Source organism: Condylura cristata, unplaced genomic scaffold (genome assembly GCF_000260355.1).
Source record: "Condylura cristata isolate star-nosed mole 26May11 unplaced genomic scaffold, ConCri1.0 scaffold00017, whole genome shotgun sequence".
Lineage (NCBI taxonomy): Eukaryota > Metazoa > Chordata > Mammalia > Eulipotyphla > Talpidae > Condylura > Condylura cristata.
The window spans coordinates 41,120,058-41,145,638 of NW_004567118.1; the positions used below are offsets into that span (position 1 = coordinate 41,120,058).

Genomic DNA, 25,581 nt, shown 5'->3' on the forward strand with positions numbered 1-25,581 from the left:
TACCATAAAACTATTAGGTTGGACAATAAGAAATTGCTGATTTTTTGACCTGCAAGAGCAGCAATTTTAAAACTTTTCCGGTTTTATAAGCAAGAGTAAGTGGTGGCTCAGTAATTGTTAGAATTGAAAACTCTCTAGGGTCTACACAGATACAAAACATCAGAATGGCGAATTAGGCAAGCCAGTTGTCAATAATCAAAAGTGCTTATGGTATTTGGAGTAAAAACTGAAAAATATGAAAAGCTTATAAGGTGTAACAAAATCTTCTTACTTTGTCCAGACAAGATGTTGCTGTTAAATCCAGCTTACCACCAGGCTCCCTGCCTCCCATTTCAATTATATTGGAACCATGGATACTATTTATCCTCAAATATTCAGTTACATGATGATATTCTGGCTATTGTTACAGTATTGTTAGATGTCCTGGGGACATCAATGGTGGTTTTTAAGTCCACATCCCCAGCATACAGGGTCTGGCATGTCTGTGAGCAATGCATGTGGAATGAGTGGGTGGTGATACTCACTGAGAAGCAATTTCCCATGCATTAGCCCATCATTCATTTTGGCAGGACATTGTATCCCATCTTCTTCTTGGTTTAGAAGTAGTAACTGGTTTTTTCCTGTTTTTTTTTTTAACTATTTATTTATGCATACAGAACTAGGGTACAGGCCAGAGGCACAGGGGCAGTGAGAGGATTCACCAGAGACAGAGTGTGGAGCAGAACAGGCAGACTAATGAAGTACACTGCTGAGGGGTGCAGTGGGCGGGTCAGGAGAGGTTTACCTCACCACATGGATGATCTCTGGGGCCAGGGATCAAACTTGCACTGAAGCGGCTACTGCCTGCTTGCAGTGCTGCGCTCCAACCTGCTCCAAAAACAGGGAGGGCCTGTTTTTGTTTTTAAACCTCCAACATCAACAACTGAGGAAATGCTTAATAATCACAATAGGAATTTCTGAAACTTTAGAACCTGAAACCTCAACTGAACTGAAAACCTAAACCTAAATCTTGTCAGTCAGGTGCTTTTTGTTTTCATAAAAGCAGGTTGCTCTTACTTGCGTGTCAGCTGTGCATGTGTTACACAATGGCGGACTTGGAAAGAGCAGTAAACTACTCAGTGGCATTGAAAATATAATCTTGTGTCTGCACTCTGACCACAGAGCAGGGTTCGCCCACTTTCTTTGTGCCCCCGTCAGTGCATGTTATCTTTGGTCTTCAGATAGCCCCTTTAATTACATTTCTATCTTTGTAAGCATTCAGTTGTCCCTCCGATGAACCCTCTGATGTCCCTACTGCTGTGTATTTACAAATTTAGCTGCATACTTCCTGAACTGCACTAAAAAAATGATTGCTTGTCTATATGTTGCTCAAAGTAATACCCAATGTTTTATTTGTTTTCTAGGGCTAGCAACACAGTAGTGCTTTCCCATAAGGAGCATTTGCCGGTCACTCAGATTGTGACAACAGACACAGGCCGACCACATGCTGAAGCAATGTACACTCTGGGGCCTCTGCTTTGCCAGGGAGACAGTAAGTAGTTGCGAGAGGAACTATTTTGGCCCCTGATAATACATATCAATGCATTATGAGAAATGTGCTCTTTATGCATGAGCTCTGATCATCTTGGTTTCATTAGGCATGCATGCACTTATATTTTTTTTATTTGTGATTGAGAAAACTAAGACTAATTATATTCCATGTGGAAAATTATCTGAACCATCTGAAGTAGTCTATTCCTTGGTCCCTGAACATCTACTATGCATCAGTATAAGGCACTTTGCTGAGTTGCAATGCCTAAAGTGGGAACAATAATGAGAAAACAAGGAGAGATGCCATCAAGTGTACCTACTTAGATCTGAATGTTTAGACATTTATACAGACAATGTTTATACATTGTCTAACTTCCATCCAAGTGCACCTGGATTTCTTTCTTAATGTTTTCACTTGGTGACCGATTACAACAAAAATTCTACCTTTACTCCTCCCCAGTCTTCCTTCATCTTGTCATTGCAATAATGTTAGGGTGTCCCAAGCCTCCTTCCTCAGCTGTTCCCCCTCTTTGTTCTTAGTCACATGACTTTCAATATCATTTTGATATCAGTGGTCCCCGTGTTTATTCATCTTCCTGAAATTCTAACTCCAGTATCCAACTGGTTATTCTGTACTCTGCTTGAGTTACAATGGACATTTCATCCAACTTGTATGGTAAATAGAAAATAGTAAACAGAAACCATTTTTTCTGACAGCACTCCCAACTCTGTGTGTGGCAATGCCATTCCTTCTGTTGCTTGTGAGACTGAAAAAAATTACAGGAATGATAACTTCTCTTTCCTCTCTTAACTAATTTATCAATGGTCTCATTGTTGACAACTTCAAAAATGGATCCGAATCTCCCTCCTGTGTCTGGATTATTAGTACCTGTGTCTGGATTATTGCCATGACCCCATAACTGAGCTATTACCTCTGCCCATTGAGCAGACACTTCACCCAGCAGTCAGGAGGAGTAAATGAGGTCACATCCATCTTTTGCCACTACTGTCCAATAGCTTGCCTGTCAGAGTAGAGGCCAAAGGGCAGTGTCCACCAAGACCATGGTGACTATGCTGCCTTATATATGGCAAGACCTCAGAGAGGCCTGAAGCCTATGTGAGATGTTACATGAGAAAATTCCAGTGTTTCTAACACTTGCTATTGAAAAAAAAAAATAAGAATTGAGTGGTGGATACTCTAAATATAGGAGACCATATTATCTCACCTTGATTGAAGAGAGTATATTATAGGGCACTAGGGGAGAAGGGGGAGAAGAGGTAATGGGAAATCCCCCAAGCCTCTTTTGGGTTCTTCTTGTCCTAGATGAGCAAGCATATTAACATCAAATTAGTGAAAGAAAAGATTAATTTAATTTCATGCATATGAAAAAGATATATGAGTTTAAATTATAAAGTAAATGGGATAAACTGGGAAGTTATGTATGTTCTGTGCTAAGGAATGGACTTGAGGTTAGGGTTACCAAGTAGAAAAGATGGGTTCTCACAACAAGAAGAGGATGATTTCTTATAATCAAACCTTGTGTCTAGGTGCTTGCACTATCTTAGATTGGTAGGTTTTACTAATAAAAAGTTTATTGTTTGGTGATTATCTTTAATCTAAGTAACCTGAATTCTCTAAGGTAATAATAATAGCTTCTCCAGAGACTTCCAAGACTTCAGTTGACTTTAGTTGCACATACCAAAGTGACACTTTGGGGAAAAAACCTATTGTGGACCACTTATAAAACACCTGCTTGAGCATTTTCTTAAGAGGCCAATATTATAGTATCAAAATTGGTTTTCTCACACATAACATAAAAATGCAGCCCACAGTTCTGTTTCTGGGCAAGTTAAATAAATAAACCCTACCCTATTCCTCCTGCTAAATTCACCTATATGACCTGAGAGAATGCATGCAAGTTTTCTCAGGGTTCTGAAAGGTAACAGTAGAAGGGAAGAACATCCAGAATTCACCATTTAACCTTTTATCTAGTGTCTCTGAATTTGCAATACAAGCACTGTTAAAGATGGTAAAACTCCCAGAAAAGCCCTCTGTTCTGCCGGAGGGAGGGATAGAAACATCTAACTCCCAGGGAATGCTTTAATTTTACTTTTAAAGCCTTTTCTATATTTTCTGAAGCTGTCATCTCCAGACAGACACATGGTAATAGAGAGAGGCTGCCTTGGAATTTTGGGGAAACTGAGTTTAGGAATAAATATGAGACCACTGATATCAAAGTGATAATTGATAGTCATGTGACTAAGAACAAAGAGGTCTATGAGAGCCAGACCTCTGAAGGAGGCTTATTTCACTAAGCATTATTCCATGTCTTCCCTATTATGAATAGAGCAACAATAAACATGGGGGTACAGGTGTCCTTTTGAGTCAGTGTTTTTGTGTCATTTGGGTAGATGCCTAGGAGTGGGATTGCTGAGACATATGGAAGCTCCCATTTTTAGCAGCTTGAGAAACTTCCACACAGCTTTCCATAGTGGTTGCACCAGTTTGCATTCCCACCAGCAGTGTAGAAGAGTTCCTTTTTCTCCACACCCTCGCCAACATTTATTGTTGCTTGTTTTTTTTCTTTTTTTTTTTAAGATTTATTTATTTGTACATACAGAACTGGGGTACAGGCCAGAGGCTCAGGGGTGGCGAGAGGCCTCACCAGAGACAGAGTAGGGAGCAGAACAGGTAGATTGACCAAGTACACTGCTGAGGGGAGTAGTGGGCAGGTCAGGAGAGGTCTGCCACGCCATGTGGTCACCTCTGGGGCAGGCAGGGATCGAACTCATGCTGAAGTGGCTTTAGCTTCTCAGTGCAGTGCTTTTGGCTTTAGCTTCTCAGTGCAGTGCTTTAACCCGCTGCACCACCAGGGAGGGCCTTTTTTTTTTTTTAATGTGGTGTGAGGTGATAACTCATTGTGGTTTTGATTTGCATCTCCCTTAGTACAAGTGATGCTGAACATTTTTTCATATGCCTATTGACCATCTGCATTTCCTCTTTGGAGAAGTGTCTTTGTAGCTCTTCTTCTACCCATTTTTTGATGGGGTTGTTCACTTTATATGTGTTGAGTTTCATCAGCTCTATGTATATCTTTGTGATCAGTCCTTTATCATTTGTATTATGTGAGATAATTTTCTCCCAGTCAATGTGATATCTGTTTTATGTAGTGTCTCTTTTGCTGTACAGAAGCTCTTGAATTTAATGTAGTCCCAGGTGTTTATCCTTTCTTTCACTATCCTTGCATTGGGTGATATATCTTTAAAGATGTTACTGAGGTGTATGTTGTGTAGTGTTTCACCAATATTTTCTTCTATATATTTTATGATTTTAGTTCTAATGTCTAGGTCTTTAATCCATTTTGAGTTGTTTTTTATGTATGGTGTGAGGTAGTAATCTCGCTTCATTTTTTTGCATGTAGCAGCCAGCTTTCCCAGCATTTGTTCAATAAACTTTCTTAGTTCCATTGCATTTTATTTGCTCCTTTGTCAAAGATTGTCTGTCCATGATGTTGTGGATATACTCAATTCCATTGGTCTGTATGTCTGGTCTTGTTCCAGTACCATGCAATGTTAATTAATTATGGCTTTATAGTACAGTTTAAAGTCTGGTAGTGTCAGATACCTCCATCCCCTTCTTATTCAGAAAAGCCTTGTCTATTCGAGGTTTTTGTGGCTCCATATGAATTTGGTCAGTATTTTTTTCTATTTCTTTGAAAAAATGTCATTGTTTGCAGATGACATGATAATATACATGGAGAATCCCAAAACTCCGCAGGAAAAACTTATCAAAATAATAAACCGGTTTAGTAAAGTAATATGATACAAAATCAACACACAAAAATTTATAGCCTTCCTATATACAAATAATCACTCCAAAGAAGAAGAAATCAAACAAACCATTCCCTTTATGATTGAAACAAAGTAGATCAAAAATTTGGGAATAAACCTAACAAAAGAGGTGAAGGATCTCTACAAAGAAAATTATAAGATATTGTTAAAAGAAATAGAAGAAGATACAAAGAAATGGAAAGAGAACCTTGCTCATGGATTGGAAGAATTAATATCATTAAAATGGCCATCCTACCAAAAGCAATTTATATATTCAGTGCTATTCCTATAAAAGTGTTAATAACATTTTTACAAGAAGTTTACAGCTTTTTTATCTAAATAATATTTGTACTGTGTTCACAGATTAGAAGGCAATCTGTCTATAGGAAAGGTGTAAGTTCTACAAAAATTGAAAAGACACTCTGCCCCAAAGAGGTTATGAGTTGGAATTAAGCATGTAAAAGGATAATCAGTGTTTTATCTTTGAAGGAAAGCAAATTAAAGCCACAGCAAGAAATTACTTTAGACCAATTTGAAGTGCTAGAATAAATACTAATAATACTTAGTGTTGGTGAAGATAAACAGTTGAATAACTTACATATAGTAGATAAAAATGCAAAACTTACCTTTTTAATACTGTGTTATAAGGTGAAACATAGTTACCATATGACATAGGATTTCTATCTCTGAGTATTTACTCTAGAGAAATAAAAACCCATATTCACAACCTGTACACAAATGTTTATAGCAGCTTTACATGTAATTGCAAGAATCTAGAAACAACCCTAGTATCCTCAAATATGAACAATAAACTGACATAATCCTATAATGTGACACTACACAGCAGTAAACAGAAATGAAGACATGAAACAACCTCAATGGATCTCAAAGTCTTTATGTGGAAGAGGTGAAAAGAGGCAGTCTCAAAAGGTCAGGTACTACACAACTCCAGTTTTGTGACATTTGCAAAATACAGAGACTAAATTTCAGTAGCCAGAGGTTACAGGTGGAGGAGGGTGTGACTGTAAGGGAGGTTGGAGATGATAGAACTGTTCTTTATCCTGCTTTTGTTAATGGTTGCACAAAGACATGTATTTGTTAAAATTTCACATAGCTGTACAGCTCAAACAGTCACTTTCTCTATTATGATTACTTTTTTTTTAAAAAAAAAAAAGGTCATTTTTACACCTCCATACACTCAGTTGCAGCCATGTCCAGAATCTTAATCCTGTATGGAATCACTGTTTGAAAGTTAACCCTGACTTCATGTTCAGAAGAATCCACAAATGAAGGCTTAAACAGATACTTAATGCATTTAATGTAAAAAAAAAAAAAACTAGGAATATAAAATGTAATTGTTATTAATTTTGTTTCATTGTTTTCACTATTGTTTTTTTCTTTTTGGAAATAGATTTATTTTGGAATTCAGCTTCCTTCAATACCGAAACTTCATACCTTCATTTTCCAACGTTCCATGGAGAGCTTAGTGCTGATGTATCCTTCTTTTTTAAGACAACTGCACCTTCTGGGGTGTTTGTAGAGAATCTGGGGATCACAGACTTCATCAGACTGGAATTGCACTGTGAGTCACTCAATAATCCCCATGGTGACCTAACATTGATATGATTCCGTTGCCAGTTGTATTTCTTTATTAAATAGTGCAATTATTTTTCCCCTGACTACAGTATGCTTTATTGATGGCACATGAGTTAGGAAGTTAAGGGTCCCTAAGGCCCTCCTCTTCTTCAGGGTGCCTGGCATAAAAATGTGATGGGGTCAGGAGATTTCCTATGTTGTCTTACCTGAGGGAAGGACTTCACTGCAGCTGAGGAGTCTCTTACGTTCTTTCATACTTCCTCTTGTACTCTCACTGATCCGAAGGACTCTGAATTTCTTGGAGGCCCTGTGGATTATAAGATCCTCCACTACTTGCTGTAGCCAAATCTATGGCACACCAGAAGTGAACTTGATAAACTGGTTGTTGACTGCAATACCAGCCCCAGTATTGAAGGTGGTGCAGTAGGTGTCACTGTTGAGTAGCTGGTACTCAGTGTAACCAAGTTATCCTTGAGGGATCCTGTGATGCTGTTTTACCACCTTCTTGATGTCACTGTATTTGACAACTTTCTCCAGGTAGCAGTTCAGATCCACCACTATCATGTTTAAGTAGGGACACAAAAGGCCATATCAGTAAGCTCAAGAATGGCCTAGGCCCTTCCTGGTGGCACAGCAGGTTAAAGAGCATTTCTTTGAAGCTATCTATAGCCACTGCAGATTACACAAGCTATCTGCAATCCCCAGCCAGGGACCTGACCCACATGGGGTAGCAGACCTCTCCTGACCCACCCACTGCTCCCCTCAACAATGTATTTCACTCGATCTGCCTGTCTGCTCCCCATTCTGTCTCTGGTGAGTCCTCTCACCCATGTGCCTCCAGCCTGTACTCCAGTTTTTGTATGCATAAATAAATAAATCTTTAAAAAAAATAAAGAATGGCCTTGGCCAAGGACTGCAGCCTTGGGCATACCAGTCAAAGCAAGAACTAGGATTCCGGGCATCCTCTTGGACATCACATTACAACTCCCACAAGGGCATTCCATGGCCTTTTGGGGGTAAGTGATGTCATCAAGTGTGGTCATGAATCCCTCCACATTGTCAAAGTCATCATTGATGACATTGGTCGGGGAAACAAGCAGCTGATGATGTGGTAGGCATTGTGCACACTCTTGATGCCATTGCTGTCCTCATAGTTCATCCCCATCACAAATACAGAACATAGCAGAAGTGGTAGAGAAAGTCACCTTGGCCCTACCTTTTGTGAGCTCTGGCCTTCTCCAAAATAGTGAACACAGAGTGAACTCCACAACATACTTAGCACCAGCATCACCCTGTTGTCAGTGGGCTATCACTCCTGGAAGATGGAAGGAGTTTCCCATTGATGAAGAGCTTTCTATTCTTACCCTTGACAGTGCCAATGAATTTGCATTGAATAGAATCACACTGGAACATATAGTTAAGGTCAGTGAAGGGGCTGTTGATGGAAACAATATTTACTTTATCAGAATTAAAAGCAGCCTCGGTGACCAGGAACCAGTATCTCCAAATCCCTTTACTCAGACCTTCACCATCATATCTCAGGGATACAGCTGACAATAAAGTACAAGAAGTGACTTCTATTGAACTGGAATGAGCAGAGAGTCTCAAATTTTATTATTTTAAATAGTCACATTTAATGGAGGAAAACAATGGTTCATGGATCACACAACAGTCTCTGAAAGTTTTGAGCTACCTTCAATTAGTATATAATCAGACTATTAAACTAAACTGATCAAATACCTCCTTTCTAAATTAAAACATGATTTTATTTAACCTACTAGTCACTTTTTTTCATATAAACAAAGTTTAAAGTTGTATTATCAAGATTTCACATAGTGCTTTTGTAACTGTATGAATATCTAAATCCCTTTTTTTAAAGATTTATTCATTTATGCATACCAGAACTGGGGTACAGGCCAGGGGCATTGGGATGAGAGGATTCACCAGAGACACAGCAGGGGACAGAACAGGCAGACAAGTGAAATACACTGCTGAGGGGAGCAGCAGGCGAGTCAGGAGAGGTCTGCCACACCATATGGGTCATTCTGGGACCAAACTGGTGCTGTAATGGTTTCAACAAGCTTCATAGTGCAGCTCTTTAACCTTGTTGTGCCACCAGGGATGGCCTTACATCACCTTTAAATAAACGCAGTTAGACATATGAAGACAGATAACATGCAAGTTTTCATTCTAAAGATAAATATCTCCACTACTTGGGGCTCAGCAAAATGAATAGCAAACTCTGAGCAGGAGTATATTAAACCCGGATTTGCTTTCTTCCTCAAGGATACAGATTAATATTGTACTCCCTACTCAACTCAGACTGACATTTGCCTGCACCCGTGTTAAAGCGTCCTTTTATAATGAGCATGTAAATAGTAATTTCATCGTATCTATTCATGACTGAATTTTCTCCCATGAGAATACTTGTGCAATTCTCTTACCTATATCCCCAGCTCCCTCCCAGGTGACCTTCTCCTTTGACGTGGGGAATGGACCTTGTGAGGTCACGGTGCAGTCCCCCACTCCCTTTAACGACAATCAGTGGCACCATGTGAGGGCAGAGCGGAACATTAAGGAAGCATCTCTTCAAGTGGATCAGCTCCCTGTAAAGACCCAAAGGGCCCCTGCTGACGGGCACGCTCGCTTGCAGCTCAACAGCCAGCTCTTTGTGGGTGAGTTGCTGCCAGCTTATTACTAGGCTGTGCTGGGAATAATGAGAAGGGCCAAGGAAAAATTATAGCCATAAAAAATGTCACAACTGAAATTGTAAACAACTACTCTGGGCACCAGGTCCCCAGAGCTCCATGTAGTATGTAGTATCTGTTTCTGTAGATTATCGTACAAGTCACAGATGAGACAGTGAAGGCTCGGGAAGTGAAAATGACTTCACTACAGATATCCAGCCAGAATTCAAATTCAACCCCAAGTTGGACTTCTAACTCTTGGACTGATTTCCACGCTTGCCTATGGATACTGATACCATAGACAGTGTGTGTTTGTTTCAGTTACTTTTAATTGATACTATTTATGAAACAATTATGAATAAAATTTGTGTTTATTTTCCCCAGTCCTTTTTCAGGGAAATTAAAGGACCCTCTGTGTAATTGGGACAGAATTCTCCAGTGCGCCCTCAAAAACAGACAGTAGGGAGCCAGTTTGGCACAGATTCCCTGTATGGCTGGGTACAGTGGGACTTTGAGCAGACTAGAGCAGGGATTCTCTCTCCCTTCCCACTGCAAAATCAGTGCATGCAGTTCAATATCTGGCCTGGATCCTTTATTCTCACATACATTCTTTAAAGATTAAAGTTCCAGGTGGTGAAATGTTTCCCTTTTGTTTTCTTGCTTATTGTTTTGTCATTGTTAGATTTTTCCCAAAGGGAAAAATGAGTTGTGTTATATTACCTTCAGTTTTTAATTTGGAAACTAAGAAAACTGAGGAAATAACTTTCACTTGCTCATTTGTCATATACTTGAAAATAAATTAGGACACCATACAGGTAAAATCTGATGTAAATCACAAATTAGCACACAGTCCACTTTGCCATAATCAGATTATACCTATAGCTTGTTGGAGTTTATACTGTGCAGTGAATTCATATTCTGTGTGTGTGTGTGTGTGTGTGTGTGTACACTATCTATGGTATCATAAAACTCAGCTTCAACCACAGTATACTTCTGTGTTAAATCATCAAATTATCAAATGAAACAACTTTATTTCATGATTTATAATCGTGAATATAAATTAATGGAGTTTCTAATGAAATAAAATTTTCATGGAAACTTACATAGAATTAGCTTTCTAACTAAGGTTATATTTCTAAAGTCTGAGAATCTACTTGCTATTCAGATTTGGGGATCCTCACCCAGGCTCAGTGAATCAGAACCCCTGCAGTGAGCTCCCAACTTTATGTTTTAAGTAATCTTTTAAACCAAGTGACTTGTGAGTCTCCACATGTAAGACCATTACCGTAGGCTCACATGCAACATCATGAAAACTAAGGAGGTATAAATTAGTCAGTTAAGGTTATACCATCTAACCTCAGAGCCATGTGTACAGTGAAGGCAGCCCTGAAACCCTCAACACAGGCTTCACCCTATCTCCCTCTTCTTAACCTCCTCAGTTACTTTCCACAGCTTTACTATTGAGAGCTTTTCTAAGTGAGAATTTGTACTATATGTACACAAATTCAAAAATATATAATACACAAATACATATATATAAACAAGTTCCTATTTTATATATTGTAAAAACTTGCATGTCAAACATTTGTAATGCATATCAACATATTACAAAAACTTTCAACTATGTAAACTTTGTTATATCATTTTAACACTTTAAAAAGAGCCATTTTGTTCCTTAGAAAAGAACAAATGTAAAAATATTTCAAAATGTAACTTTAATTATTTTTAAAAAGAATATTAAGTTCAACTTTAAAAAATATTTCCTGAGTGATTTACCCAATCTGGTTTGATGATGCCTAGCATGTGATCACAATTCTTGTTTTCAAAATCCTATTGGTGTATAAAATGTTCCAAGGATTGGGCCCTCTCTGGTGGCACAACGGGTTAGGGTACAGCACCACAGGCAAGCTGCTGCCCTTTCAGTGGGAGTTCGATCCCCCTACATGGAGCTGACCCACATGGCGCAGCAGGCTTCTCCTGACCAGCCCGCTGCTCCCGTCAGCAGTGTACTTCTCAGTCGGCCTGTTCTGCTCCCCACTCTGTCTCTGATGAATCCTCTCACCACCCCTGCACCTCTGGCCTGTACCCCAGTTCTGTATGCGTAAGTAAATAAATCTTAAAAAAAAAAATGTTCCAAGGGTTATTTTTTGGCATTGTCCATGTGCCCTCACTTTGCCGCATGGAGGAAAACGTGTTGGGCAGGCGGAAGATGTGCGCATTTGTGGTGTCTGCCTTGCAGGTGGCACCGCAACCAGACAGAGAGGTTTCCTGGGGTGCATTCGGTCCCTACAGTTGAATGGGTTGGCCCTGGACCTGGAAGAAAGAGCAACGATGACACCGGGAGTGGAACCAGGTTGCCCGGGACATTGCCGCAGCTATGGCCACCTGTGCCGCAACGGCGGGCAATGCAGAGAGAAGAACAGGGGGTTTTCCTGTGACTGCGCCTTCTCCGCCTACGACGGGCCCTTCTGCACAGAGGGTGAGTGATTCCAGAAGGGTCCAGGAAGGGTGGGAAACAAACTAGGAGAACATCCTTGACACAAGACGCACTCACCAACGGATAAGGCAATTTCTGTAATGACCGGAAGTAGGGTTGTTTCTGTTCCTCATTCCCGTATTTACTTGGGAGGAGACAATGATTCTCTTCTTCAGATGCCCATGACTGCTTATAGCAGAGAAAGGACCTTTCCTCTCTGGCTGTTTTAAAGGCCCCTTCGTCCAACCCCCGCCACAAGGGAGCAGTAACCTCAACTACACATTTACACTGGACATCTAATTGTATATAATTTTAAGATGAAGCATTTGGGGGGCAATGCTATTTTATTATTCAGTTCTGGGTTTGGGAATATGAAGGGTTTCATTATCAAAATCATGATTAGCATATTTTAAATCTTTTTTATTGACATAGCATTGGTTTATAACATATTGTGTCTCAGGTGTTCAGAATACAGGCTTGTATGTCAGCATCTTAATATACTACATTTTGCTCATTACCAAATTCTAATTTCTTTCCATCACCATATAATTTACACCTTTTACACATCCCCTCTGTCTTTCTGGTAGCCATTATTTTGCTGTTGTAGTCTTAGGTTTGTTTTTGTGTGGTTTTATTCCTTCACTTGTTTTGTTAGAGAAGTCTCGTGGTACTCATCTTTCTCCATCTGACATGTTTTACCTAGCATAATACTTTTTAGGTCCCTTTGTTAGTTCCAATCACAGAACTTTATCATGTCATTATTTTTTTCTATAGTTGAGTGGAATACTATTGTTCTTTATCCACACATCCAAACATAGGCGGATAGGTCGTTTCCATCTCTTAGCTATAATGAATAATTCTGTATTGAACATGTACGTACATAAATCTCTTTGGGTTCATATTCTCATTAGTGTTCATAATCTTCAGATGAAAATACAGCAGTGGATTAGCTGGTTTATATGTCGTTTTAGTCTTACTTTTTAAAGGAATCTTCATGCTTTTCCATACTGACTGCACCAATTTATAATTGCCACTAACAGTTTTTAAAGTAAAAGAAAACACCTGAGAAGCATGTCATTATTTCTTTATCTCTTGGAATACTTAAGGATTAGAGATATTCTTTAAATACACAGAAAGCAAGACCCTTGCTCTTACATATTGTAGACATAACAAACATTTGTGGCATTCCAGAAATTTCTGCATATTTTGGAACTGGCTCATCAGTTATCTACAATTTTCAAGAACATTATAATCACACCTTGAGTAAGAACTCCAGCTCCTTGGCAGCTTTATTTCATGAGAATCTGACACTGACCAGAGAAATCACCACACTGAGTTTCCGAACCGCAGGAGCTCCCAGTTTACTGCTGTATGTAAGCTCCTTCTCTGAGGAATATCTCTCTGTTATCCTTGCCCCCAATGGTAAGTGTCTCTAATGTGAGAACAAAACTGAATTAAAAAATTACAATCATAAGGAGGTGTGCCCTTTCAGTGTTAATATACAAACAAGGAAACACAATTGTATGTTCTGCAGCTTTCTTTTTATAGGGTTATTTTATTTTGTATTATAGCCCCAAATATTTATCACTAATGTTAACATCTCAATGATTAAAATAAGATGCTTTTTCCCCATAAAACTTTGATCAGTTTATGCATTTGATGTGAAACTGTGTTGTTATTACCAGGAGGCTTTTCCTTCTGTACATGAATAATCCAGATTAGTTTTGCAGATCATTTTGAAGTAAGATATTTTGTACTCATAAAATACTAACTTCCACTTCTCAGCAATGTGAAGAAGTACATTAAGTGACATAAAACCCAATATTGATAACATCTGATGAATGTGATTTTTCTTTATCATTGAAAGGTCATCTATGTCATAACTACATTTAAAAAAATGCAGGATGAGGACCCTTTCTGGTGATGCAATGGATTAAAAGTGCAGTGATACAAAGCTGCTTCAGCACCTTTGTCATCCCTGGCTGGGGAGGTGACCCACATGGTGCAATAGACCACTCCTGGCTCACTTACTGCTCCCCTCGGCAGTGTACTCTGTAATCAGCCTCTTCTACTCCCCTCCTCTGTCTCTGGTGAATCCTCTCACCACCCCTGCACCTCTGGCCTGTACCGCAGTTCTGTATGCATAAATAAAAACAAAGCAGGATGAGTTACCAAACCCTTTCCAAGGCTCTCCCAGCTGAAGAACAAGCCCTATCTTTAACCTTGGAGAAGAAGGGAGAAAAAAAGCATCTAGAAAAGTTTTCAACAGTTTCTGACCAGTAGGCTCTGTAGGTGACAAGGTTAAGAGACAGAGGTGCACCTGTAAAGGAGGTGTGTGTGAAACAGGATACCTCATTTCTTGATTATGGATGAAACATTAGAAACATCTAAGCATAGTACACAAAATTAATTATGTAAATGTCAGAATCATTTAAAATGCATTAAAATAAGTCACATTGTAAGAAGTTGTGCTTGTGGGAACTGAATGTTAATGTAACTCTACTGGTGCTTAACTATTTAATAGCATGAATTATCTTAGAGCCTTGCTCAGAGTGCTCATAAGCTTAACTTTAACTATTTTCTTTAGAGAAAACAGAAGAACTTGAAAAGAGACCACTTGGTCTTGACTTTTAAAATAGAGTAGGCCCTCCATGGTGGCGCAGCAGGTTGGAGCACAGCACTGAGAAGCTAAAGCCACTTCAGCATGAGTTTGAACCCATCCCGGAGGTGACTACATGGCGCAGCAGACCTCTCCTGACCCGCCAGCTGCTCCCCTCAGCAGTGTACTTTGTCGATCTGCCTGTTCTGCTCCCCACTCTGTGTCTGGTGAATCCTCTCACTACACCTGCACCTCTAACCTGTACCTCAGTTCTGTATGCACAAATATATAAATCTTTAAAATAAATAAATAAATAAATAAAATAGAGCAGTTAAACTCTGAAATTGGCCCTGGCATACCACATAATGACTATGGATGCACATGAGAAAATATTCAATAGGTTCACTTGTATCAAATAAATTAAAATAAAATGTGCTTTGGACCTGTACTGGCAATTTATATAAAACTGTACTTTAGTTAAAATGACATTTTCTTTGTTCCGTAGGAAGCTTACAGATCAGGTATAAGCTGGACAGACACCAAGAGCCTGATGTGTGTAACCTTGGTTTTAAAAACATGGCTGATGGGCAGCTTCACCAGGTGAAGATTAGCAGAGAAGCAGCGATGGTAGATGTGGAGGTAAGTTGCTCAGTTCAACAGCAACAGGAATTGGCTCACAAAAGGTGTGTCCCAGAACAAGAATTCAAGAGTAAATTTTAATAAAAGATTAGCATTCAGCACTGTCTTATTAAGAAAGAAAATGTAGTCATGATATTTTGTTTAGGAAGAGACTTTCAAATTTATAATTAATATTTGATCATTTAAAACTTGAAGGTGCCCTTAAAATTCTTACATTACCTTACGTTACTTGGGAAATGTTGCCCAGTTTACCTTAGTGACTGTTGATCACAATCCAGTGAAAGCCCATTCCCACTAGACTACAAAAGAGCAAATGCCCCAAAATTTTTACCACAAGAAAAAAGGCAAGATGTTACTGAAAAAGGGGATACATTTTTTTTAAAATACTATACTATACTACATAGTATTCATAATACTATGATTTTTAAAAATCATAGTATTAATGTTTTACATATCAGATCTATACAAATGCTATTTTTGACCATGTTACAGATTTCCTTTTGAAAAACTTCGAGATTTAAGATAGCAGATTGCATCCTTTGTGGATTGCACCAATTAGAGATAACTAAACTATGAAGCAAAAGAGAGGGAAGGGGATATATAATAGGGTAAGTGGACTTTGAGGCATTGTAAAAATTGTTCATTAAAGTTTTCTCCTTTAGCCTTTCTGATAGCACTAAAGTATGACTTATTTTCATCATTTTTTTTTTTTTTTTATCTCTCTTTGATTTTCATTCTCTCCTGGATGAAAATTGCTCACCATTTGAATGTGGCCATTTTGAACATATGCAGGTTAACCAGAATGCAAGAACACAAATCATCTTGTCATCAGGGATGGAATTCAATGCTGTCAAAACCCTTACTTTGGGAACGATTTTAGGTAAGTGAAAGAGTGTTTCCACCCTGTGACAGGAATCAGAGGTGTCACTTGCAAACACAGGAAGAATTTGTCTTGTTAAAAGAAGCTCCTTGTCATACTCAGGCATCCCAAGTGAGTGATAAGGTAGAAGCTGCATTCTTATCTGAGGGCTTGTGTAATCATGAGTTAGTGTTCATGCCAGATGAGAAGGGTAGACCTTGAAAAACTCTCTAAAGTTACCATCTCACTGGGCAATCGAGCATAATGAAAGTTGGAATTTTTCCTAATAATTCAGGAAAGATGAAAATCAAAATGATCAAGTTCACAAATTATATACTAAACAAGTACAAATGTATAAATCATTTAATAATTAAAATTAGATTCCCATTCTAGAAAAGAAGAAATTCTTCTCTTTTAACAAATGAATAAGCTTTGTGCTATGTCTGGGTTGAGTTTTGCCTGTGGGACAGGTAGAAATTGTTCATTGCCCCCCAATCGCTCTTGCAAAATCTGGACACATCCCACAAATAATATTTCCAGCTGCAATCACTCTCCATAAAAGCACCAAAATAAAAAATAATCTTCTATTTAGGTATCAAATTCTTTTGCCTTTATTTTCCCCCTCATCACCAACAATGAAATTGGAGTAAAGTTAAACTTTGAAAGCATCTTTTCTTTTTGATCATACATAAATTATGCATTTTATTGCTATTTAAAAGTTATTGGGAGTTTTCCTCTTGTACTAGCACTATTATGTCTGCCCCCTGCTTAATGCTTAGCTGGCTCTGATTTTCCTAAGTCATATTATCTTTTCAACCATTTATTGTTTGTTTATTTTATCTGCCTAACCTAACATCAGAAACCTGAGAATGCTAGGCTTATGGCTGAAATGTCTGAAGTATGTTGAGACAGAGAGTAAATATTGAAACTATAATGTCTTTCAAAGAAAACCTGGGCAATAGAACCATGACTCCTTACTTTTTAGATAGGAAATAGTACTAATAGTAGTGCTCCCCAAGGGTGTTCTTGTGAATGCAAAAACAGATTCAGATGATGCAGTTCTAAAATGGCCATCAGTCAAGTCAGGAGGGTATTAGAATTCTTTGTTTTAGGGTATTTAGAATATTTAAAACCATTTAGGATATGGTTTTAACATAGCACAGTGAATAACAGCTCCAGGTTATGGTGGTGGTTCTGCATTACAATCTTGCCTTAAAAGTGGTAAAGAATCTAGTAATGATGATTTTCTGACCAAAAGGCTACCTGCTCTATAGGTCCTCATATATGATCACTGTTCTAGTGATTCTCCAAAGCAGTTAACACAGAGATTAAAATGAGAACAGTTGTTGCCTATTGAGCGTGGGGAGATGTGTATAGTCCAGGGTAGAGTTGAGCATACCAGTCTCTAATGCATGACTGTGGATGAATTGTCTATGTGTTGCTCTACATTCTTAGGTTTGTGATATTAGCACAATTTTCTGTCCTATTTAAAACAGTGGTGTAGGAGAGGAAACCGCAGAAAACTGGAAAAGCAATTTAAAGAAATTGCTTTCCTGCTTTCAGTCTTGAGAATAGTTTACTTTTAGGTATAGGCAGTTATGATATTCCTAGAAGTTCAAAGATCACAGAGAGTAGAGGACCATGAGATGTATTTCCAAGCCTGACTGTCAGCTGAACTATATTAGAACTGTTTTTAAGCACCTGCATGGCAAATTGGCTCCCCTTTTTATCTGACAGCCAGAGCTACTCTGTGCCCCTCTGTGATAGCAACTGTCCTTGGTTTGAGCAGGTGAGAATTGATCATGTCAAGTTTGGATCAGAACCCCTGAAGCTGTCCTTGTGTAGGGCGGGTGCAGTCTGTATGCCAGTGGAGCCATGGTCCTGTCCGCCCCACCAGCTGATCCCTCCTTATTGCTAGAACAACTATCCTTGTGCGCTCTTCCCAGCCATGAAGACAGATATAAATAAAACAAATAGCAGGTTTAAACAAATAATAAAGAACACAACAAAAACCCATGCAGGACTTCCTGCCTTCAATGGCTGGTGTATGATGGAAGGAATAAGGCATGTTGGGATATGTCTGTGACATGAGGCAGAAAACTGCCATCCATCAGTGTGAAATTGACAAGGGTTGGTTATATGTAGAATCAGTTTAACTTCAAATTTATTATCTGTAAAGCAATATGTAATAGATTATGGAAGTTGATTTAATAAGTCAACTATACCACATGAAGGAGATCGTTTTGATAAAAAGTGGAATAATAAATATATAAATCTTTATTTTCATACAAGTTAAAGTATAAGGACAGCAGTATGGAATTGAACATGTTAATGTTTTTTATTCAAGAATGAAATATTCAAAAGCATCTCTCTCTCAGCTATAAAAATTAAAGATGAAATTCAGTACTGAAGTTTATAGCCTGAAGCAATTGGGTCTAATAAAATTATAAATATTCATTACATCAGTAGCTAGAGGTATTCATCTTGATCAAAGGCCAATAAACTTTCCACTTTTTAGATGACTTTATTTGAGAATGGCTTCTGTTCTAATTCTACTAGTACTTTCAGATTAGTAAATTCAAGACAACTACAGCTTTGTGTTCAGATGGTGACTATGAGGTTCCTTTTTGTAACTTATAGCAAAAGAAGATTAACAGGTTGGTTAGAAAGCTATTTATTTTCCAAATAAAGTTGTCCAAATTATGGCAAGTTATCTAGTGCTAATTTCTTGTTAACTATTTTTACTCATTGAGTCATTCATTCATTCAGAACGTTTTAGTTGTTCCCAATATGTTCTTACATTTCACAGGACATTTCAAATATCTAGCAACAAATATATACTATACATGCCCTATGCACTTACAATAGCATTGGGACTATAAATAATAAGGTAGTTTTATATTATCACATTATTTAATATAATATTATATTATATATTACAATATACTAAATATTATGTGATATTTATTTTAATTTATTACTATCCAAAAATGGGGAATAAATGATACAATATCATCTTCAAGTTAGCATGATCTGGTTCTCCCCACTCTAATAGTCTTATTAATGATGACCAATCAAATTGCTTCCACAGTTACTATAAGGTAATGTCCATGTAATCCCACTTAAATGTAAATCTTAAGATTTGTAATAATTTTTTATTGACTCTTCATTGTGATAGGACCTTAGTACCACAGGTTGAGAAATTAGCCTAGTAAATTTCCCTAGCATCTTTTCTAACTTTTATTTCTGCAAAGGCTTTTGTATAAATACTATTTTGCATTTTGTGTATTAAAGAAATAAAAAAGAAAAACCAAAATATTAAAATAAAACCCTGTCTTGAATTGCACAGACTAAAAATGTGGTTTGTATATACTGTTGACCCTTAAACAGCATGGGATTTAGGTGTGGCAAACCCTGAACAGTCAAAACCCCACATACAATTTTTGACTCTCCCAAAACTACTCAAAGCTTGCTGCTGACTGGAAGGCTTAGTGACAGCATAATAAATAACATATTTTGTATGTTTTATCTATTATAAACTGTATTCTTAAAATAGGGGAAAATGTTTTTAAGAAAACCATAAGAGAAAATACGTTTACAATTGTGTACTACATTTAGCAAAGTCACAGCTTACATTATGTATTCACACAAAAATTTGTGTTTAAGTGGGCCTGTGTAGTTCAATCCCATGTTGTTTAAAGGTAAATTGCAGTTCAAATCAGCATATTCATTCAGATAAATTTTAGTCAATCCACAAAAGGGTTGCAGGCTCAAATGGAGCTCCATATGTAAGAATTAAATAATAAATAATTTGTGGGAATTTTCTATTAACATCTACATAGGGAAGAATGAAACTTCCTTAGATAAAAAGGAACTTACAAAACCACTACAATGAATATCACACTTAATATGAAAGAATGAAGGTCTTTCTCTCCAGATCAGGAACTAGGTGAGGATCTCTGATTTTTCCACTTCTCTTCAAGATTGCTGTGAAGGTTGATTTAGGGCTACAAGGCAAGAAAAAGAGTAAGAGTTATTCAGAGTAAATAGAAAGAGGTCAGAGGCCAGCTATTTGTAGAGGACGTTAGTTTGTAAGGAATCCATGACAGAGGCTATCAGAACTTATAAACTGACCCGGTAAGTCTGCAAGTTAATATATACATAAAAGTTTATTATATCTCTATACACTAGCAATGAAAACTGCAAAATGAAGAGAATAAAATATAAATTCCATTTGCAGTTGTATCAAGGATAAAGAACAAAAGACGTACAAGACATGAATATTGAAAACTAGAAAGTATTGTTACTAGAAATTGTGGAAAGTAATATGTATTCATGGATTGAAAGACTAACATGGCAACACTCTCCAAATTGATCTATAGCTTCCACACAATTCCAATCAAAATCCAGATGGCTTTTGTTCCCCCAAAATTGACAAGTTACTCCCTTGATTCATATGGAATTCAAGGTATTCCAGTTAACCAAAACTATCTTGAAAGAATAAACTAGAGGTCTCACCCTTCCTGATTTCAAAACCTAGTCCAAAGGCACAGTACTCAGGTCTGTGGTGCTGGAATAAGATACAGTTAGAGATCAGTGGGAAAGGATCAAGAGTCAAGAAATGGAAATGTGCACTTATGAATTTGATATCAGTGCTAGAACAATTCAATGGAAAAAGACTAATCTCTGACAAATGTGCCTGGACAGCTCTATGCGCAAAGGTTAAAAAGTGAAACTGGGCCCTCCCTGATGGCGCAGCAGGTTAGAACGCAGCACTGCAAGCTAGTGGCAGCTGCTTCAGTGTGAGTTCAATCCCCGGCCCAGGAGGTTGTCCACATGGCACAGCAGACCTCTCCTGATCCACCCACTGCTCCCCTCAGCAGTGTACTTAATCAATCTGCCTGTTCTGCTCTCCACTCTGTCTCTGGTGAAGCCTCTCACTGCCCCTGCCCCTCTGGCCTGTACCCCAGTTCCATAAGCATAAAAAATCTTAAAAAAAAAAAAAAAGAAGTGAAACTGCACCTATAGCTAACACCATATACCAAAAATGAATTAAAAATATATGATTTCAGTTAGTAGACCTAACTGTAGGTGCTAAATTATAAACTCTTAGGGAAAACAAAAACATACACACAGTTGAAAATCTTCCCAACCTTGCCTTAGGCTTACATTTTTTATGTAAGGTTTTTCAAAATTTTGAATTAGAGACTATATTTGCAAACTCACCAGTAATAAAGGAGAAAATAAATAAATTGGCCCTCACCAAAATTTTAAAACATGAATTCAAGAGATACAAGGAAATGAAGTCAACCCATAAAATGGGGGAAAACTTTACAAATCGTGTCTGTTACTTAAAACATATATTTTAAAAAATTCCTACAACTAAACAATAAAAAGACAATCCAATTTTAAATAGTTAAAGGATATTATTAGACATTTCTTCAAAGGTGACATACAAGTGACCAACATGAAAGTTGCTATAAATCAGTAGTCACTAAGGAAATGCAAATCAAAAGCAAAAGATACCATTTCACACCCCAAAGGATGGCTATGATAGAAAAGATAGCAAAAGTGTTGTCGAAGATGTAGAACAATTAGAACTCATACATTGCTGGTGGTAATGCAAAATGCCACAGATATTGTAGGAAACAGTTTGGCAAAGACATGAAAAGCTACCACATACCCAGCAATTCCACTCCTAGGTAAATACCCAAGAAACCTGAAGATATGTGTCAACACATGTAAGAAGTACACAGATCTTCATTATTATTATTATTTATTTATTATCACAAAAAGGGGAAACAATCTCAGTGTCTAATAACTAAGGAATAGAAAAACAAAAGTGATAGGTAATGGAATATTAATACTATTAGAAAATTAAAAGGCACTGATAAATGCTACAACATGGATGAACCTTGAAACTTACTAAATGAAAAAAGGTAACACAAAAGACCACATATTGTTTATTTTATATGAAGTGTACAGAAATAGGCAAATCATAGAAAAAACAAGTTTGCCAGAAGCAGCAGGAGGCAGACTGGAGCCATCAATAATGTGGCATAGATGAGTCTTGGCTGTGCTCTGCCAAAGAATGTATCTCATTAAGAAGGAAAATTTGAGAGTCCAAGACAGTTTCCTTGTGCACACGGTATCTTTTGGAGCAATAAAAGATTCTGCAGTTTGGGGGCCCTCCCTGGTGGCGCAGCGGGTTAAAGCACAGCACAAAGAAACTTAAGCCACTTCCGCATGAGTTCAATCCCCGCCTGCCCCGGAGGTGACCACATGGCAAGGCAGACCTCTCCTGAGCCGCCCGCTGCTCCCCTCTGCTCCCCTCAGCAGTGTACTTCGTCGATCTGCCTGTTCTGCTCCCCACTCTGTCTCTGGTGAAGCCTCTCACCGCCCCTGAGCCTCTGGCCTGTACCCCAGTTCTGTATGAATAAATAAATAAATCTTTAAAAAAAAAAAAAAAAAGATTCTGCAGTTTGAAACTAACAATATCATTTAAACCTTGTAGATACATTCTAAATTCAGATGTATTCTAAATTCATTTAAAGTTGTGGAATTTATGTTATATGAATAATATCTCAACAATAAGAAAAAATACATGAACACATTACTGATTTATTTCTTTTTCCCACATTTCTGCACATACATCTGGAAGAGTTGAAACAATGGGCCATAATTGGGTTCTAAATTTATCCTAAACTGTGAATGGATTTATATGAGAACATGATTTGATAGAAAAGAGAACTTGAACGACCCAGGGTTCTGGGTCCCTGAGACAGAGTGAGGAACATCAAGAGGAGGTGACAAAAGTCTATTTAGGACTTAGAAGGAGCTAATGAGCTAAGTGGAGCAACTGTGTAGAGTTCTGGTGGCATTGCTTTGTCATGTAGAAACACTACATTGTCATTAATGGAGAATCATTATTACTAAGTTAACTTTACTTTTTCACTAAATATCATCTGACTATTTATTAAAAGGTCATACAGTTTGAAATCACCTACAGTTTCCTCCCAGAACTAGTTGCAAGTGTCGAGATAGTTTGGTGTGTTGGGAGTTGAAGGAGGTGGAAATGAATTCCTTCTTTCTGATTCCGAATACCAGAATCCAACATTCCAAACCTGAATGTTGGAAAAACAGACTGACGAAATCTGTCTTTTCTAAGGTAGTCTTTTTTGAATTATGTCATTTGTTTAGAATACAGGAAATTCACTTTGTTCTGGCAACTTCCAAATACCTGGCCAGTAGATATTTATAATCAACTTACCTGCTTTCATATTGAGTGTTCATCCATGCTGAGGCATGTAATAATAGCTCATATTCTTTGCTGTAAAATATTTCATGAACATACCATGATGTTTTCTTTGTATGTTGTATTGTTTGTACTTTGGGCCTCTTTATCACCTATATTTGCTTTATGGTTCTATCTTCTTATAGTATATTTCAATTTTTTTAAGATTTATTTATTTACTTATACATAGAACAACTGCAATGCAGGCCAGAGGTGGGGGGGGCAGGTAGAAGGATTCACCAGAGACAGAGTAGGGAGCAGAACATGCATATCTACTGAAATACACTGCTGAGAATAGCTGTGGGCAAGACAGGAGAGGTCTGCTGTGCCATATGTGGGTCAGCTCCTTGGCCAGGGATGGAATTTGAGCCTTAGCAGTGATGATAGTGCTAAAACTTAACCCCTAGGCCACCAGGGAGGCCCTCAATTACCTTTAAGATTATTTATGCATCCTTGATTTATTACATGTTGCCTTGAATTCATACTTTCCAAAGTATGTAAAAGGCTTACTGCATTTTCTTTATACTTTCTTTCCTCGCCCACCCTTTTGTCATTTGTATCAGGTATTTTATTTTTACAGATTACTTTTTATAATCATTATTATTGCTATTTTCAACAGTCAATATTCCCTTCAATTTATCCACACTTTATGATGCTCTTCATTGTCTCTCAAGTTTCCAGTTCTCACTGTGGTTGATGAGAACAGCAAGGAATGTTGGCTGTCCTCTTTTTCCTATTCTGGGTTTACTGCCTATGCCATTCAGAAGCACTTTTCATTATAATTAGCAAGAGCTCTTTACAGACGTGTTAGTTCTTTGGTACTTCCTTTACATTCTGGAATTGTCATGTTTATCCCTCCTTGCAACACCAGGAAGAAACCCCACCACCATACAGGGTTCTTTTAAGACTGGACAAATGAACACATTACCATCAGACAGATTAGGAAAAGCCCAATGTTTAATAGCATATGTATGGAAAAATTACATGACTGTAGAGAACCTAAAATGGAATATTTATTCTGCTTTTAAAGACCTGAAGTGTTAGAGAGAGAGAGCGGGAATCTTGACATGAGGAGAGCATAGCCTCATGCCGTGTAAAAGTTTACTTTCCCAAAGAGGGAGGAGATAGCCACTGATATCTCTACATCTGGGTGACACCCCAATAGCTACAGTGTTCTTGATCATAAAAAGGATAAGAAAAGGGCAATCAACTGAGACAAGAACAAGTTTCTCTTAGTCTCCAGCACCTTCACTGGATTCTTCAAGTCATAGTAATAGACTTGCTAGGCTTATAGGGTCTGCACTGACCTTCAGTTTCCATATCAAGATAACACTTACTAGAGGTCTACTTTGGGCATATTGAGAAAAGTTTTACTTTGGGAACATGATTGTTCCCTCAAGATCTCCTCCCATAGGCGTTTTTTAAGCAAATAAATAATTTTTTTTCAAGAAATTTAGAACTCTACTCAAAATCACAGTATAAATGAACTCTATCTTCTGTCCCTTCTCCTCTCATTCCCAAATATTTTATTTCATGTTCATGCTTATACACTTTCAACTCCATCTTAACCTGGACTCAATTTCCCCTGTTAATATGCTGGTTTCCCCAAGCAGGGACCAATCCAACTTTTTCCTTCTGCTATGTAAGTTGCTAGTAATGTTCTAAGCATTCTCTTATGGTTTTCCAACCTTTAATTTATTTTCTGCAGATCCCAGAGAAAGCTTGGTTTGTAGAAAACTTGGGACCTCCACAGGGAAGGTCCATTCTCACTGCATGTGTCCATTCTCACTGCATGTTGGGACCTCCACAGGGAAGGACAACTCTGCTAAGCATAAGTGTGTCCATTCTCACTGCATGTTCTGGCTAATTCATGAAGGCTATACTTTCTATCCCCATGAATAAATAAGTAAATAATAATGTCACACCTAAGCAAATCTAAAATCAAGTGTGGGGGTGAGGGAGAGGAAAGAAAACAATAACAGATAAAAGTTCTCACAGTAAAATAGAGCTATTGAAGGAAACAACCAGAATGAAACTTGTTACTCAAGGAGATTTGAATAAAGATGGGCA

General features: G+C 37.9%; 1 protein-coding gene across 1 annotated transcript in view; it reads left to right on the forward strand.

Annotated features, from left to right (window-relative positions):
• LOC101629086 (contactin-associated protein-like 3) overlaps positions 1–25,581 on the forward strand; it is a 191,916-nt gene that overhangs the window by 156,394 nt on the left and 9,941 nt on the right. The window contains exons 15-21 of the mRNA XM_012726558.1: positions 1,404–1,531; positions 6,773–6,943; positions 9,414–9,632; positions 11,884–12,123; positions 13,312–13,542; positions 15,225–15,358; positions 16,151–16,238. Of these exons, the coding sequence (XP_012582012.1) occupies positions 1,404–1,531; positions 6,773–6,943; positions 9,414–9,632; positions 11,884–12,123; positions 13,312–13,542; positions 15,225–15,358; positions 16,151–16,238 (1,211 nt within the window). The remainder of the gene's footprint in view (positions 1–1,403; positions 1,532–6,772; positions 6,944–9,413; positions 9,633–11,883; positions 12,124–13,311; positions 13,543–15,224; positions 15,359–16,150; positions 16,239–25,581) is intronic.